This window comes from Panicum virgatum, chromosome 9K (assembly GCF_016808335.1).
Source record: "Panicum virgatum strain AP13 chromosome 9K, P.virgatum_v5, whole genome shotgun sequence".
In the NCBI taxonomy this organism is placed as follows: Eukaryota; Viridiplantae; Streptophyta; class Magnoliopsida; order Poales; family Poaceae; genus Panicum; species Panicum virgatum.
In genome coordinates this window covers 10,373,177-10,391,481 of record NC_053144.1, presented here as the reverse complement: position 1 = coordinate 10,391,481, position 18,305 = coordinate 10,373,177, and the positions used below count along the sequence as shown (strand labels likewise).

The 18,305-nt window shown below is 43.9% G+C and overlaps 1 protein-coding gene across 1 annotated transcript; it reads right to left on the bottom strand.

Annotated features, from left to right (window-relative positions):
- Positions 1-1,267: 1,267 nt before the first annotated feature.
- Positions 1,268-7,616, bottom strand: LOC120650038 (phytanoyl-CoA dioxygenase 1-like). The gene is made up of 9 exons (XM_039926996.1): positions 7,026-7,616; positions 6,757-6,860; positions 6,357-6,420; positions 4,822-4,890; positions 2,452-2,570; positions 2,221-2,368; positions 1,959-2,103; positions 1,774-1,860; positions 1,268-1,675 (listed from the first exon to the last, which is right to left on the bottom strand). Exons 1-9 carry the CDS (start codon positions 7,132-7,134, stop codon positions 1,630-1,632), a joined length of 891 nt encoding a protein of 296 aa, XP_039782930.1. The 5' UTR covers positions 7,135-7,616; the 3' UTR covers positions 1,268-1,629.
- Positions 7,617-18,305: the final 10,689 nt, after the last annotated feature.

Here is an 18,305-nt window from a genome sequence, read left to right as displayed (position 1 = left end):
AAGAAGATATTAAGAGTCAAATATTATTATTGAAGACTATACCAAGTTTGATCATGCCTTGTATCCTGGGATGGAGGGAGTATCACTCGCTAGCCCCTGACGCCCACTGCCGCCACGCACCTGCCTCTGGCCCCGACGCCGGCCCAGATCCCCAACGGCGTGTAGCGCGGCCGCGACCGAGGTGGATCTGGCGGCGGTGGGGCAGATCCGGCGGCAGCAGACGCAACAGGAGGCGGGATGGGCTCGGCGGGCCCATGATGGATTTGGCGAGCTTTTTCCTTTTTCTTTTTTTATTTGATTAACCGATGCGAGCAGCAAACCGTCTTGAAAAATAGGTTATTTACCGTGGTCTTGCATTCGAGGCGGTTGCCAAAAATACTTCGGTTAAATATTTTTGCCCGCCTCGATAAATGATTTTTATAGTATTGTGCATTTGACCATAATAGCCCCACCATCTCAGCCCCGCCATGGCCGTGATCCATTGGGGGAGAGAGAGACAACAGTGAAGGGTTTGAGAAGGGATAGAGATGAGGGCATTTTGGTCTATGTAAATTTAGAGTAGTGGTACAATGGCTTATACATGAGTATCTAAATTGTATAAAATGGCACATCTCAGGTAGAGTGAAAATTGTAATGGCGTAACTCTAAATAGACTAATTGTAATGACAAATCTCAGAAGTTGGATAATTGTAGTGGCACCATTCAAATTAACCCTTTCCAAAATAGGCATATCCTTAGAAATAGGGTTATAAAAGAGGGCGCGTGATCGGCCGTAAATTATCCATATCCTTTTCTAATATACTCAGTACAAGGTGGAGCATATTTCGCGCCTGTTTTGGAACCCTCCACGTGAGGGCGGAGCCAGAGCTGGAGTAGTCGGAGCCATTTCCGCAAAAACGGCTCCCGCTCTTTTCTAACACCCCTTGGAAGCGCTTCACCTCTCCATTGCATTTGGTGCGGCTTCCGCAGAAGCTGCCGGCGGAGAAATAGTTGGTGCTGCACCAAATGAGTCCTTTTTTTCGAGATTACACAGTACAACTCAGACACCCATAACACACACACACTCATCTATGAACACACGTACACAAATTCTACCTCTATGAGCATCTTCGAAGACTGAACCGGTAAATTCTCGAGATTGACGAAATCACCATAGATGCATCGCTGTCGTCGGGAATGTCGCCTACCACTCAATGCACAATGTCGTTAAATTCCAGAATATTCACTTTTATGGGGAGTCGAATCCAAGACCTCAGCTGCTAAAGAAGCTCCCCTTTGGATCCGTGACCGTGGACAAAAGGTGTTTTCAATTACAAGAAGAGTTCCATTTCAAAAAAAAAGAGTAAACTTCTGGTAGTCGGTGCATCATGTGGATCATCGTCCAACTAATAAATATTTTATTCTTATACGGATCCACACATACACTGATTCACGAAGAAATAAGCAACAACTTCGTCACAATGTCCAAATAAGGGGAGTACTTGCCAAGTTTAATGTGAACGGAGAATTGAATAGGTCGGCAACATTCTCCATTTATTGCAAGAAAGATAAGTGACTAAAACCATCATCTAATCAGAATGACTTGCTTGCAGGCAGCCTGAAAGTCGCTTCTACTGGCACACTGCTCATTCAACTAGAAACGTAAAATGCTTCAGGAGCAGTTTTCCTTTGTACCCTGAGAACACAATAAACATAGAGAAAGCTTGTCAGGAGAATAAGAAAAATTGGACCATTCACATCCTTCGGTATCAAAAAATCTCATCGTGAACTAACCAGTTTCCCTTGGACCATTCACACCCTTCGGTATCGACTACATGGAAGACGAATGCGTGCCTTGACGTTGGAGAAAGATTCTCAGCGCTATAGAAAATAAGCTAAAATAAGTTATTACTAGATAGAAAATGAAAAGATAAATCATAACTTGGAAACAAATATGATATAAAAAATCATAACTCCACCTTTTATGTACAAGATTTCCATGTATTACCACCAAACCCCCTGATTTTACTTCCAATGATACAAACTCTTTGTGATCATAGGATGGGATAGGGCGGTCAAAATAAGTACCCTTTTCATCTTTGATCATTCGGGTTTTCAGACCATCTGACGCAAAACAGTGAAAATAGCAAAATGTCACATGGACAATCTTTTCAAAAGAAGAATTTTAGCATAAACTACACACACGCACATGAAAGAAATACTTTAATGTGAAAGAAATACTTTTATGTGATCCTGGAATTGCCCATAGGCAACCATTGCTGATAGTTGCATCTTGAAGTGCAAGCCACAACCCCGTACATGATGGAGGTTCTGTGTGTAGGTATGTATTATCCTGATGCGGAAATGCCTCACCACCAACACCTGGTGGCTAAAAAGGGAAAATAACCATAAACATAAACATAAAATAAAATAATGAAACATTTCCTAATAATAAATTAGGATATGCTCTACCTTAAAGATGTATCTAGATTGAACAATTGCAGGTCTCTTATATCCCAAAGAAGGGAGTATACTCGAAATATTCTCTGAGAAAGAAAACTTTTTGAACACGGGATCATGTTCATGTAAAGCTGCATGGAAAAAAAAACATGGTGAGGATTAGATGTCTTAGATACTAGTATCATCTAATGCTATATTTGTTCCTTGCTGAAGCCTGAAGGTGGCTTAAAAACCCACAAGATAATTACTGCTTTAAAGAAAAAGGTAATGGTGATTGCAAAACTAATTTGGACAATGGATATAGACATATAGTGGTTGCAATGTGTTAGTAGCACCCAACAACTCTGGGTTTGACTGTGAGCAGATTTTCAAGATTGGGTAAAGAAAAACCTGGCCACTATATATGCAGGGAAATACATGGCATGTCCTAGCAGTCAGTGGCATGTCCTAGTACCTAGGGTTATATATAAAGGTTTTCTCAGTATTGCGGACAGTGGTTTCACCTTACTGCAACATCTGCGGGAGGTCTTTCTCCTAGGTTCGAGTCTTTTTAAAATAAGAATTGGACATATCAAAGATATAATCTAGCCAGCATATCACTATTCTAGATTATATGTTCATGGAGCCACAAAATACTATATAAAAGACAATTGTAAAGTTAGACATCCAGAACAACATCAATATCTTACAACTGTAGCCACCTCCACCTTCATACGTAAATACGCTCCACATTGGCTCACAAGGCTTTCAACATAATTTCTACAAGTGCATCGTTTATGAGCAACTAAACAACCACATTGTTTTTTTATTTGATTTACTTATTAAATGGTTTATTCCATAAGATGAATGTTGATGCATGTGTGTCAGCTACCATTATGACTAGAAATGGTCGCGTGTTGCCGCTTGGGGCCAGTGAACTAGTCGTTAGAGTTGTAGATGCATTTTTTTGTAGTACATTTTTTTTGTTTTTTTAGTCTACATTTATGTTTGGCTACCAACGTATCCCCTCAGCAGGTGATGTGTTGTTGGAACTGTCTTTCATTTTTCTTTAATTGGAGGGACATATAATTTTGAGATTGAAATTGTGTAATTAAAAATTGGATATTTGTTGTTGTGTTTTGTCATATTATTATAGTGAATGGGTTTTTATTTCTTGCGTGTAATAGTATGTGTGCATCATCAAATGTACCTTTACGGTTGCAACATTTGTAAAATGAATCAATGACTTTGGTTATTTTGTGTAGTTGTCATGGTTCGCAACGTGCTATTGCTCTTGTTATATATTATGGAGAACTCCATTATCATAAAGGCATTATTTAAGTAATTGTGGAATAAAACACAGCTATCATATTTTTGGGCTACCGAGGGGAAAGAAGCTTGCCAGGGGAAAGAAAGCATAACAATATTTATTTAGAAGGAAAACTAAAAAGGTCAATTTCACCGCGAAGTATGGAATTTGTCAATTCATAACTTATTTTTGTCATATTTTGCACGAACTATAGTTAATTGGAGCTATAATTAAGTCGGTGGAGCCGGGTCAGGCGGCGGTGCGGCGAGGCAGCCTGGCGGGAAGCTCGGTGGCGGTTCTCCTCCTCGGTGGCACGGCTTTGACTACTGGCCAGGGACCAAGGCCTGCCCGAGTTTGGCCACGCGGAGGGCGGCGAAGGCGTTCGCGTTGGCGTGGTCGGTTTGACGGTCTCGCCAGCGGCGCTAGTGTCAAGCGGCGAGCAAAAGGGCGGAGGCCATTGGATTTCAGATCTACGGCCAAAATTTTACTGTATACATGGCCATACTGTCTGGCTTTGGTTTGGTGCGTTAGTCGTGTTAAGATATTACATCTTTAAGCCAAAACTACCACTATGTGTATTAAGCAATATTTATCTTTTTGATATGTAAATATCTTTATCTATTTTTATGTGAATACCAGTTCTATTTTGTATTAATTTTCTCCATGTGTTCATTAGGCCCATGAAATGTTTTCTTTATTTGAAAAATCTACCATTTCATGTTTTTCAATAAACTCGATATAAGTGTTTTTAAATACATACATGCTCTCCATATTATTTTATCTAAAAATTATTACATCTTTTATTCATAGTTTATTGGAAAGCCCCCTTAAATCCCGCAATGCGCGGGACGGAATTACCTAGTTGAATTTATGACAAAACACTTCTAAGTACCGCAAATAGAGAATACATAATATAAGTGAGTATATATATGAAACTGAATTAGTGGGAAATAGGTAAATATTTGTATTGTATATCGACTATTTGCATTCCCAAAACCTTAATAATATGGTAAGACCAATAGATAAACGTAGGCAAAACAGGCAGACAATAAAGGCTTAATGGCTAGTTGTGACCGCGACATTTACGGACTTACCATGCCCAACGAATTTAATTGAAAGTTCCTTTGGCAGCTTCAAGCATCCATCATCTCCAAATGCTTTATCTACGGATGAAATAGCAGGAACAAGTAAGGTCGTCAAACTTCCCGAAATCAAAATATCTTGAGAAATGGCATAGCAATACCAAAGCTATCAATTAAACTACATGTATCTATTATCTTATTATTTGACCAACAAACGGAGCCTCCATGTTCGCTCTCAGAGCCTAAAAATTCCCACATTAATCGAAAAAATAAAAAAATAAAAATTACCCATCACTGCCATTACAATAAAAATTAGCCTAAAATACCCTATGCCTAATTAAAAATCACCCACCAATGCCATTATGAAAAATTAAATATAAAATATCATTTAACTATGTATCAGTTACAAGTATATACTATTAATAAAAACTAAAGCTAAATCTTATTATTTGGCCAAGAAACGGAGCCTCCATGTTCGCTCTCAGGGCCTAAAAATTTCCACATTAATCGGAGAAAATTAGAAAAATAAAAATTACCCACCACTGCCATTACGATAAAAATTAGCCTAAAATACCCTTGTGCCTAATTAAAAATCACCCACCAATGCCATTATGAAAAATTAAATATAAAATACCATTTAGCTATGTATCAGTTACAAGTATATACTATTAATAAAAACTAAAGCTAAATCTTATTATTTGGCCAACAAACGGAGCCTCCATGTTTGCTCTCCGGGCCTAGAAATTTTCACATTAATCAGAGAAAAATAGAAAAATAAAAATTACCCACCACTGCCATTATGATAAAAATTAGCCTAAAATACCCATATGCCTAATTAAAAATCACCCACCAATGCAATTATGAAAAATTAAATATAAAATATCATTTAGCTATGTATCAGTTACAAGTATATACTATTAATAAAAACTAAAGCTAAATCTTATTATTTGGCCAACAAATGGAGCCTCCATGTTCGCTCTTAGGGCCTACAAATTTTTACGTTAATCGGAGAAAAATAGAAAAATAAAAATTACCCACCACTGCCGTTACGATAAAAATTAGCTTAAAATACCCCGTGCCTAATTAAAAATCACCCACCAATGCCATTATGAAAAATTAAATATAAAATATCATTTAGCTATGTATCAGTTACAAATATATACTATTAATAAAAACTAAAGCTAACAGCAATCAATCAAAAATAAAATGAAAATAAGAATAATTATCTGTATAATATTATTAAAGCTCAACAAATCAAATTGTTATTATAGGTAGATCATAGTTGAATTATTTTAATTAACAATAAGACATATTTTATGATAATGAATAGGATGATGTATGGTAAAAAATAGTATAATCTTTAAGTAAGGATACAACGACATGCAAATTTTAGAATTGTCAATACTAGCCGAGCAAATGCGCGGGCTATACGCCTAGTTAGTACTAATACAATAGAAACCCTCTCCTCCCTTTTTTATGAACTAATAAAACAAAGGAACTGTAACTCATTCCTACAAGTCAAATAGAGAGAAAAAAAGATCTGATACCCTCATAGAAGAACGAGATGTTCTCGGCGCTGTTAGAGAAGTAGTCATCCACCAATACCATCCGCTGCAAGAAAAGATTAAGATACCAAACCATTTTGTCAAGTTGAATAAATATGCATCGAGATAATTCTGCAAGTCGCTCGCTCTTTGCTATATTTTGAACTTGTGATGCCACTTATACAGATTTAAAGCTAGTTCTGTAAAAATAAAACAGCTTTGAACAAAGCTAAATTAAATATGCACACACGCAGTTTATTTGCTACCTGCTACTCAAGTTTAGCAATGCAATTTTGAAGGCAGCACGCAGATCTGTGTACTCTACAGTCATACACGCGCAGAACTTGGTGTTGGGAAAAGAAACCGGAAGCAAGATTAAGATAGACGATGATCTCCTACGTACGTGATGTTGCGCGGCGTCGTCTAACCCCGCGATGAGCTCGGCCATGCGGTCCCGCAGCGCCCGCACATCCTCCTCGCCCGAGAACGGCTCCAGCACGAGGTAACCTGTGAGAAACCGATCGAAGAGATCCCGGACAAGATTAAGATTTGGAGTGTACGTGGATATCTCTTCAGTAAGGGCGCTGCGCCGCTGGCTGCGCACCAGTCGCGCCAGCCCAGGTATCACTTCGCCTCCGGTTGCAGGGAGAGTGAGAGAATGCGGAGGCTCACCGTTGGCGTCGAAGAAGCTGAGCTGCTCGGCGGTGAGGCTACCGGCCGGCGGCATGGCTGCGGGCGGAGGTGGGAGTGTTGGAGGACTGGAGGCACAGGCACTAGCCATGAAGGGTTGACTGGTGGCTGGAGGAGATGGTGATGCTGATCTGCGGCTTCTGCTCGCTGCGCCGTGATCATCATCCAGTTTTATACTATACGTCGCGTCGCCAAGCTAAGGGAACCGCCACAGTACATGTGAGGAGAGGAGTGCGCGCGAAGGCGCAGGCTGCTCCGCGTGCTCTGCGGGCTGTGGCTGCATCCGACGGTGATGGTCAACCTCAACCAGCATGCACGTTCTCCACAGATTATTCGATCCATCCACTGGCATTGCTCAGCAAGGCCCAATCCAAACAATGTTCATGTTGACTTATATGTTCATGTTGGATGCTGCGAATCTCGAGGTCCCATCTTGGGCTGGGTCAATATCAGAAGATCACGTTAGAGCAAAAGGATAATAAGAAACGTACGCCGCCGGCTGCTAGCGCATGAGCCTTGCCAACTCACTTAACGCCCATAGTAACTAATGCTCATATAATAAGAGCCCGTTGTTAGCTATTTCGATGCATGCGGTCCGCTTTTCATGGTGAGACAGTCACCCGTCCTTTCCTTGGTTTTCCTTGGGTTTGCTATGCCGGCGATTCAAGAGTCGCCCGTCCTCTTCTCTCTCTACCCTTCTCTCTCTTCCAGCTAGCTAGGATTCTGATGACATGGACTTGGTGTCCAGGGTTGGTCATATGGTCACTTTGCCGTGTGTTTAGTCCCTGGCACACGGCAAAATGACCAAACAAATCTTTTTTTGTTTTTCACGTATAAAGGACTCCGTATCACAATATATATATCACAGACATTACATATCACATATATATCACAACAAACATCACAGTAACTATATATCACAATATATATCACAACTAGCCACAAATAACTTCAAACACATCCAGAAGTCCAATGCAAAGTCCTGCAAGTTCACAACATATCCAGAAGTTTACAAATACATATCCAGAAGTTCACAAGTCCATAAATATTGAAATAAACTAGTTTATGGCTGCGGTGGGCCGTCGAACGGTGGTGGGCCGCCGAACTGTGGTGGGAACAACTGCTGTGGGAGCGTCGTGAGATGCCCGACGACAAGTCTGGCGTATTCGATGCCGCCGATAGATTCTGCAAAAAATGTAAGATAGTAAATTGCAGGTGAGATAAAAACCAAGTTCTCAAGTTATAATCTAAACAAGTCTAAATATGTTGGTCCCATAAATCGTAAAGTGAGTAATATAAGTCAAAATCTCTAAGTCTAAAGTTCTCTAAGTATCTAATACTTCAAAAGAAACTAAAGGGTTTTCAAGATAATCACCGGAGGAGTAGTAGGAGCAGGAACCACAAGGAAGGCTGGGATGGGATTACCCATTTGGACAGAAAGACTTCGAATGTAGTTGTACATTTGGGCCATCTCGGCCGCCTGCTTCTGCTCGTTCTCTTGTCGTAATCTCCTCTCTTCGGCCAACGCCGCCTCGTACGCCGCCTTTTGCGCTAGCATTTGGTTCTACAATAGTTAATGACAATGTTACAATGCAAATCAAATATATGTACAAAACAAACGAACTATGAATAAATAAGAAATAACCTGAATTTCCTGCACTTGGAGCTGCGACGCGGACAGCCGGACTCTAAGCCTTCGCGCAAACAAGCAAAGTAGAAGCAAGACGAGGAAGCGGAGCTGTCGTAGAAGCAGTAGCTTCCCCCGACAATATACAATACAATAGTGGCCGGGCTATTGGCTGTGCTCCTCGCTCGAATCTGGGAGAGGGTGGGAGTGATGGCCGTGTCTACAAGGCCATCGCCAATGTAGTAGCGCCCATGTTTCTTGCCTCCTCCCACCCTCATAATGACTTCTCCATCAAGGGGCTGGGTCCTCGGATCCCAGTCTGGCCTATGGACCTGTCTTCCCATCTCTGTGTACGCCTGGATACTACTGTGGACGGACGGTTTACTGTACGCCGAGGGCGGGTCGTCAAGGTTGTAGGTGACGTTGGATGTCGCCTTGCCCTTGCGGGCCAGAGCCCATCCCACGAACGGGTTGCACTCCTGGCCTTCATGTGAGGACGACTGCGAAAAAGGAAGAAGTTGATTACAAATTATGCTGAATTGAACGTTAGATTAGAGAAATGAGTCTGTGTAGTGTGTACCCATTTAGCCCTGTACTTGTCGTTGTTGAGGCTGCCTTGATGGTGCACTGGACCTGGCATCAGCAATCGCCGCTGCCGGCCAGCGTCGTGCAAAGCCTGCCACTCGGGGTCGAACTACTTGTCCACTATACGCTCCCAGCACACGGTGTCATTACGACACCACCATGCAGGAACCTACACGTGATCAAATGCATGACATGTAAGAAGAGAGACATTTAACGATGTTTTTCATCTTACAATAAATTTGAACTTACCTGTAAATATTGCTCTCGGGTCAGCTTCAAATCCCTCGCCTCAGTCTTCCCGATCTTCTGCTTTAGGAAATGTGCACAATAGTTGATGACGCATTGGACTTGCGCCTCATAATGCATGTCCTTCAGGAGTTTAACACATCGATTGTGAGCCACAATCGCCGCCCGCTCCTCGTATCCCTCGTCACACCTGTAAAAATCCTGCATATAAAGACGATGGATCATGTCATTATTAACAAAATGTTCAATGAATGTGATGTATTGACCATTTTTTGCCGGGGAAAACTTACCCAGAGCTCGGCCTTTACCCGCTCCGCCTTGTTCTCAAAGGCTCTGCCGCTCCGATCCAACTGATCGTTGTTGGCGGTGATATAGTGGTCCCACGTCCAGGCCGGCTCGTACCATCCTTGATAGTGGACCATGCCTGGGAAGTTCTCCCTGCACAAAAGACCCAGGATGCCGTTGACCTTGCGTTTGTGAGCACCGCCACTGAGGACAGTCCAACTCCTGCAAAAGTGATTAAGAGAAAATATTAGTTTGTACCATGATTTTCGAGTTAGGAAATAAAAAAGTAGTAATAACATGTCAAATTACTTACATATCCCCGCTCGATCGAATCAGTGGGCGCAAGGCAACAGGTATCGGTCTATCTAGGAGTCGCGAAGAACCTCGCAACCAGACAGCCGGCATAGAGGTATCCTCGGCCGTGTCCTCCTCAGACAACTCCCCCTCCTCCTCCTGCGCGTCCGCCTGCCACTCCTCCTCCTCCCGCTCCTGCTCCTGGTCCTGGGCAGGCTCCTCCTCCTCCTCCTCCTACTCCTCCTGAGACGGCGGTACAGGCGAAGGCTCTCGACGCCTCCTGCCTCCACCCTTCCCTCGACCCCTCTTGGGTCCACCCTTCCCTTGACCCTTGCCTCGCCCCAACCCGGAACTCCTATCGGAGCCCTCACCAGCATCCGAGTGTGGCATCATTCTTCTGTACAGTGAGGCGACCGATCGTTGAAGTCCGCCGCCCGGCATCTTTCTTCAATCACCTGCAATTAAAAATAGTAAACAAATTAGTACATATATACAAAACGATCTTATAAAGAGAAAGAAAATAAATGCGACATAATTAGAAAGTAACATTAATAAATCAATTAGTACAGATCATACATGTATTAGAAATAATCATCTTCATCGGGATTAGCTGGATCATATGTCTCATCATCACTATCACGCAAGTCGAGAAGTTCAAGCCCGTGCTCTAACGGTGGAATTTCATCCTCATTGTCATTGCCTAATTGTAATTGCTCAAGTAATTCTAGTTCCTTCGCATTACAAATCTCCTCACCAGCGTCCTCGACGAACCTCCTCACCAGCGTCCTCGTCATCAACCATTTCATCATCGTGTACTTCCATTTCGATCACTCCGGTTAAGTCTATCTCAAAATGTCCTTCAAGCCCATCTTCTTGAAAGAATTCTCCGTCATATGTGTTTGGGTCTATGTTGTAGTCCTCATTATTTGGAATAGGTATTTTACCGTGTGGTGATACCTTGTCCACAACGTCCCAATCCATAAGGCGATCGTCAGTTTTGCACGGATATGAGAGATAATAAACTTGTGTGGCTTGTTATGCCACAATATACACATCGTCTCCTATACACTGACGACTGGCGAATTTCGACTAGGCCGAGATGAGGGGTCCGTCGCACTTCGTTATGATCAAACCAATGGCATTTGAATATGACAGGCTTAAGAGGTTTGCAATCATGAAATGTGAGTTCATAGATTTCTTCAATTATGCCATAATAATCGACTCCATCAAGGGCTGTCGTACAAACTCCGGAATTTGTTGTTCTTCGATTGGGCCGACTCTGCTCGTGGCTTCTTGTGTGAAAGTGATATCCATTAATGTCATAACCGGAATATGACAAGACCTTATAGGCACAACCGTTGGCAACCTATCTCAACTTGGGACACATAGACGCGTCATTTTGGGCCTGCAGGTAGAAGCATGATGATTTGTCATACTATTCGCACGGATAAGAAACTTCAAATGTCTAACAAGCATGATGGTTTGTTATACCTTGTGCTTGAACCAAGAAATGAAATCGGGGGCTCTTTGTCCCACACCGGATTTAAGAAGGACGTCAACTTTTTGTGGGGTTGGATCTCTTCGGCGACACCAGAATTGTTGAGTAAATTCCCTATATAAACGAGAGATAAAGGGGGTTGGATGCAGAATAGTTAATACTCGAGGAAATAGTTTGTTGAGAACTTACTGTATGTACGGCTCGACTTCCACTAGGTTCATCAACACATACATCATGATAGTGCGCAACTCTTCATTGAGCAAGGCCTTAGGAGTCGCACCACTTGCACTTCCAAGTTGCCCTTTGAATAGGCTGAGGTTCGTTTCATTTTTGGCTTCATTGTAACGAGTGAGTGGATTGTGCATGCTTGGAAGAGTTTCACTATAGTATTTTGTTGTGTAGTTCGAGACCTCATCCAGAATGTATGCTTCTGCAATGGAAGCTTCTATTTTGCATTTATTTTTGCATTTGGTTCGAAGGATTTTTTGTTGTCTCTCAATTGAGTAGCACCAACGTCCCTGAACAGGCCCCCCATCCGTGCCTCATACGGGAGGTGCAAAATCATATGCTGCATCGGATTGAAGAAGCCGAGTGGAAGGATTTTCTCCAACTTACAAAGCAACACAGGGGCTAATTTTTCCATTTGTTCAACTACAGCCCGAGACAACTCCTTAGCACATAGCTGGCGGAAGAAATTGCTTAACTCCGCCAGCACTTGCCAGACATGGTCAGGAAGATAGCCTCGAACCATCACCGGAAGAAGCCGCTCCATCCATATGTGGTAGTCATGACTCTTCAGCCCATTGATTCGCATAGTAGATAAGTTCACCCCTCTCCTTAGATTCACTGCATACCCATCGGGGAACATTAAAGTCTGGAACCATTCTAATACTTCTTTCCTTTGGTGCTTCTTCATGACGAAATCAGCTGCAGGCTTTTTCCATTTCTTACCATCTTTGGGTGGCGGAATATTCAGTTTTGGTCTATCGCATAAACTAGCTTGATCCACTCGGGCCTTAACATTGTCCTTTGTTTTATCAAGAATGTCCATGATTGTACCCCAGAGTGTCTCAGCAATATTTTTTTCCGAGTGCATCATATCAATGTTATGAGGAAGAAGAAGATCATCCATGTAGGGGAGCCTCCACAGGCCCGACTTCTGAGTCCAGGCATGTTCTTCGCCATAACCCACAAAACCACCACCTTCTTCAACCCTCAGCGACTGTAACCACTCACGGACCGCGACACCTGACATCATCTGCGGTGGAGGTTCATCAACCACGACACCTTTCGTAAAGTTCTTGATGTCATGTCGGAATGGATGGTCAATAGGGAGGAATTGTCGGTGCTTGTCGAACGAAGAATACTTGCCACCCTTCGCCAACCAGATGAACCTCATAGCTGCCTTGCATACTGGGCAAGGGAACTTCCCGTGCACATACCAGCCGCAAGAATATCGCATACGCTGGCAAGTCATGCAGGGAGTAAATGTACCACACTCGCATTTTGAAGTTTGTCTTTGTAGCTCGGTCATATGTCCATACACCTTCCTCCCAAGCATGGAGCAAATCATCAATAAGAGGCTCCATATACACACTCATATTATCCCCCGGATATCCACGAATTATCAACGACAAGAATATGTTCTGCCGTTGAAAGATAACTCTTGGGGGGAGGTTGAGGGGGATAACAAACATGGGCCAACAACTGTACGGGGCAGCCGTCATTCCATAAGGATTGAATCCATTTGTTGCCAACGCAACACGTATATTTCGAGCCTCTAGAGCTTTCATTGTGTGACGCCTGTCAAAATGTTTCCATGCTTCACCATCGGATGGATGTATCATCTTCTCAGGACGGTAGCGTTTGCCATTTTTGTGCCATCTCATCTGTTGTGCTGAATCCTCGGTCATGAACAGACGTTGGATTCTCGGTATGAATGGAAGGTACCGTACGATTTTCACGGGGATTTTGAGCTGTTTCTTTTGACCATCACTAGAATCTACCTCCAGCCACCGAGATGATTTACATTTTCTACAGTAATTTGCGTCTGCATGTTCTTTCCTAAACAATATGCACCACTTCGGACAAGCATGTATCTTCTCATATGGCATCTTAAGACTACGAAGAAGTTTTTGTGCCTCGTACATGCTCTTTGGAAGATTGTGTCCTTCCGGAAGCAGACTACCAAAAACCATCAACATTTTGTCGAAACCATCTCGACTAATGCCACACTCAGACTTTAGGGCCAGTACGCGTGCAATAGCATCGAACTGAGAAACATTGGTATGCTGGTGAAGTGGTTTCTGTGCCGCAGACAACATGTCGTAATACTGCTTTGCCGTAGGCTCTGGCGGTTCCTCTCTAGGTCCTTCTTCGAAGTGTACTTCATGAAAGTCTGCTAACATGTCTGCGCAACCGGCATCAGCATCATAATCATCGATGCGTTGTCTGACTACCTCTTCTCTCGCACGATGGGCTTCACCATGGCAGATCCACCGGGTATAGTTTTCCACAAACCCATTTGTGATAATATGTTTACCCATAGTGAGTTGTGATTGATGTATCCTATTTTGACACTTGGTGCATGGACACGGCATTCTACTCTGTCCTCTATCAAATGCCTTTTCCAAAAAGTCATTGACCTTTAGAGCAAACTCAATATACTCTTGTTCGCTCTGCCAGCCCTTGTACATCCACTCAGGTCATCCATCCTTTAATATACGAGCGAGAAATTTAAAAATTGATTTCATATACATGATATCTAACAAACTCTAATAGGTGAAGATAGGTCCTAATCCCACCCGAGGATGCGTAGATATAGTTGGTTTCCATGATCCACTCCTAGCCGAGACAGAATTTCGGCAGCACCTCCCCGCTGCTCTCCAAATACACATCCTGTCAAGGAGATTGTGTATCCGGAGAACAACAGGGAGGTGATGCCAAAACTCTAGCACGGATCGGAGTTGACCATGAAAACTAACCATATCTACGCACCCTTGGGCTGTCCAAATGACGTGGACAATTCGAAACACATACGGTTCCATATATGCAAAGAGCTGCATATTTCGAACCGTATCTCTTTCGAACGGGAGACTCCTAGGTTACGTGAAGCACAAACAAGATAAGTAAATGAAAGTCTATGATGACTCACCTAACTATCATGCAAAGTGACGAGTCAAGAACGGTGCCACAACCTCTCCTAAAAAAACAACTACATAGTATCAATAATTGAACATTTCAATTTCAAATTCTGTAAAAATAAACAGCACAGTGGTCGACAACCAACAAACATGCCTCAGATATGTTCCCTTTCATTTGACCTTGAACTTGAAGCATAAGAAACCTAAAATAAATTCATGACCGCCATTAAACCATGTGACACATCCAGCCCAATCTTAACATCATCGCACCCGAGTTGTTGCTTGGGCATGGATATGTCACATGGTTTCATGACAATCATGATAAGCATATCCATAGAATAGAAATAACACACTTCGACTAACACTCATGCTCAAGCTCAAGGTCTATATATATATATATATATATATATATATATATATATATATATATATATATATATATATATATATATATATATATATATATATATATATATATATATATAGCATATATCATCCCAGGCAATACAATTTTCTATCCAAAATACTCCAGTGGTGGCGAGAGCGGCAAAGTGAGATACAACTACCTACCAGGCAATCGAGTTTTCTATCTAAACTAGTGACATACAACTAGCTACCAACAAACTAACTAAAAGCACTACCAAAATACAGGATGCAAAATTTTTGTTCAAGTCCTCACCTAGGAGCTTAACGGCGAGCGACCTTCTTCTTCTCCTACAACGGCGAGCGGCGAGAACCTCCGATCTTCTCCTCTTCACGGCCGGCTCCTCTTCCTTCTTCTCCCCACGGCCACCACCTCCACTTCCTGCTCTTCTCCCCACGGCCGCCTCCTCTGCTCTTCTATGTTCGATCGGCTCCTCTTCCTCCTCTCCTCCTCCTCCTCCTCTTCCTCCTCTCCTGCTCCTCCTCCTGGACCCGCCGGCAGGGGCGTGTGCCGCGCGCCTCCTCCTGATGGGGCGTCGGGCGGCCGGGGCGTCGGCCGGCCGGGGGTGCGGGCGGGCGGGCCCGGGGGCGGGGCGCGTCCGGCGGGGGCGGAGCTCGGCCGGCGGGGGCGTCGGGCGGCTGGGGCGTCAGGCGGAGCTCGGCCGGCAGGGGCGCGTGCGGCCGCCGAGGGCGTCGGGCGGCCGGGCCTGGGGGCGGGGGCGGAGCTCGGCCGGCGGGGGCGTCGGGCCCGGGGCGTCGGGCGGAGCACGGCCGGCGGGGGTGCGTGCGGCCGGGGGTGTCGGGCGGCTGGGGGCGCGTGCGGCCGGGGCAGGGGGTGGGGCACTTGCGGCCGGGGCGGAGCTCGGTCGGCGGGGGCGTCGGGCGGAGCTCGACCGGCGGGGGCGCGTGCGGCCGGGGGCGTCGGGCGTCGCGCAGCCGGGGGCGGGGCGCGTGCGGACGGCGGCGGCGCGTGAGCTCGAGGGCGAGCTGAGTGAGAGAGAGTGAGCGGGCGCAGCACAGGCGAAACGGCTAAGTGTCCGCTCGTTCGCCGTGTGTCAGATCTAGGACACACGGCGAACACGGAGGCACACGGCAAAACTAGTGTTCGCCGTGTGTCCTGGATCTGGGCCCACGACAAACTTTTTTTTATTTTCAATTTTAAATCAGTCTATGAAAAAAAATACGGCAAAACACCACTTTGCCGTGTGCCAGGGGTATGGCACACGGCAAAGAAGTACTTTGCCCTGTGCTGTATCCCTGGCACACGGCAAACCTTCTTTCTTTTCATTCAAATTTGGATACATGTTTCACTAAGTTTAACGAAATGTATGTTGCAAAGGATTATCAAATTAGCTAAACATATCACTAGAAGTCCTTATTTCAAAATTTTATATTTTTCTATGCGTGTATATCTCAATTTGAATATTCCGACTTTAATTCTAAGGGTACTAAAAAATTCAAAAAATGGCAAACAAATTCAGAAATTTATCATGATTGAACATGAACTACTTTTATGTGGTGTATTGCCCATATAAAAAGTTTAGAACTCAAATTAATACTTGCAAATCATTACGCATACACATAAAACTTAAATCTTTAAAAGTATATGGATCTTTTCCGGAGAAACAACAGTTTGTAAGCAACATTTGTGAAAAAAGTGAATAATCCAACCATATTTTTACCAGAGACTCTATATATGATGACATGAGATCGTGACAAATTTCATAATTTTTAGTTCACATTTCGAATTTATATAATTTATAAATGTTTATCCATAATATTTGTATTCATGAGCTAGTTCAGTGGTTCGTGCTGTTTACTTTTATTTTGTCGTGTGCAATAGGGCCAGCACACGGCAAAACCTAATGTTTGCCGTGTGCCTGTCTCTAGCACACGGCAAACACTAACTTTTACCGTGTGCCTAACTCCAGCACACGGCAAAGGACACGCCGTCCACGAGCCGTTATTGAAGCATCAACGGGTCCATGACGTCGCCGTGTGCTGCACCGAGGCACACGGCAAAGAGTAAGGTTCGCCGTGTGCAAACCTATGGCTCACGGCGAAGTTTGACGGCGTTGAGCCGCAACCCACGGCCGTTAACATGGACGGCCGGCCGGCGCACGTGGAGCCTGCTTCGCCGTGTCGTGGTTGGGGCACACGGCGAACTTAATCTTCGCCGTGTGCTTTTGTTTCGCCGGGTGTTTTGTTTTCTACGCACGGCATATTGGCTTTTTGTCGTGTGCTCGAGAAATAGCACATGGCAAACCTTTAGCCACACTGTGAACTCGCGGTTTCCGGTAGCGCGCGAAGGCGCAGGCTGCTCCGCGTGCTCTGCGGGCTGTGGCTGCATCCGACGGTGATGGTCAACCTCAACCAGCATGCACGTTCTCCAAAGATTATTCGATCCATCCACTGGCATTGCTCAGCAAGGCCCAATCCAAACAATGTTCATGTTGACTTATATGTTCATGTTGGATGCTGCGAATCTCGAGGTCCCATCTTGGGCTGGGTCAATATCAGAAGATCACGTTAGAGCAAAAGGATAATAAGAAACGTACGCCGCCGGCTGCTAGCGCATGAGCCTTGCCAACTCACTTAACGCCCATAGTAACTAATGCTCATATAATAAGAGCCCGTTGTTAGCTATTTCGATGCATGCGGTCCGCTTTTCATGGTGAGACAGTCACCCGTCCTTTCCTTGGTTTTCCTTGGGTTTGCTATGCCGGCGATTCAAGAGTCGCCCGTCCTCTTCTCTCTCTACCCTTCTCTCTCTTCCAGCTAGCTAGGATTCTGATGACATGGACTTGGTGTCCAGGGTTGGTCATATGGTCACTTTGCCGTGTGTTTAGTCCCTGGCACACGGCAAAATGACCAAACAAATCTTTTTTTGTTTTTCACGTATAAAGGACTCCGTATCACAATATATATATCACAGACATTACATATCACATATATATCACAACAAACATCACAGTAACTATATATCACAATATATATCACAACTAGCCACAAATAACTTCAAACACATCCAGAAGTCCAATGCAAAGTCCTGCAAGTTCACAACATATCCAGAAGTTTACAAATACATATCCAGAAGTTCACAAGTCCATAAATATTGAAATAAACTAGTTTATGGCTGCGGTGGGCCGTCGAACGGTGGT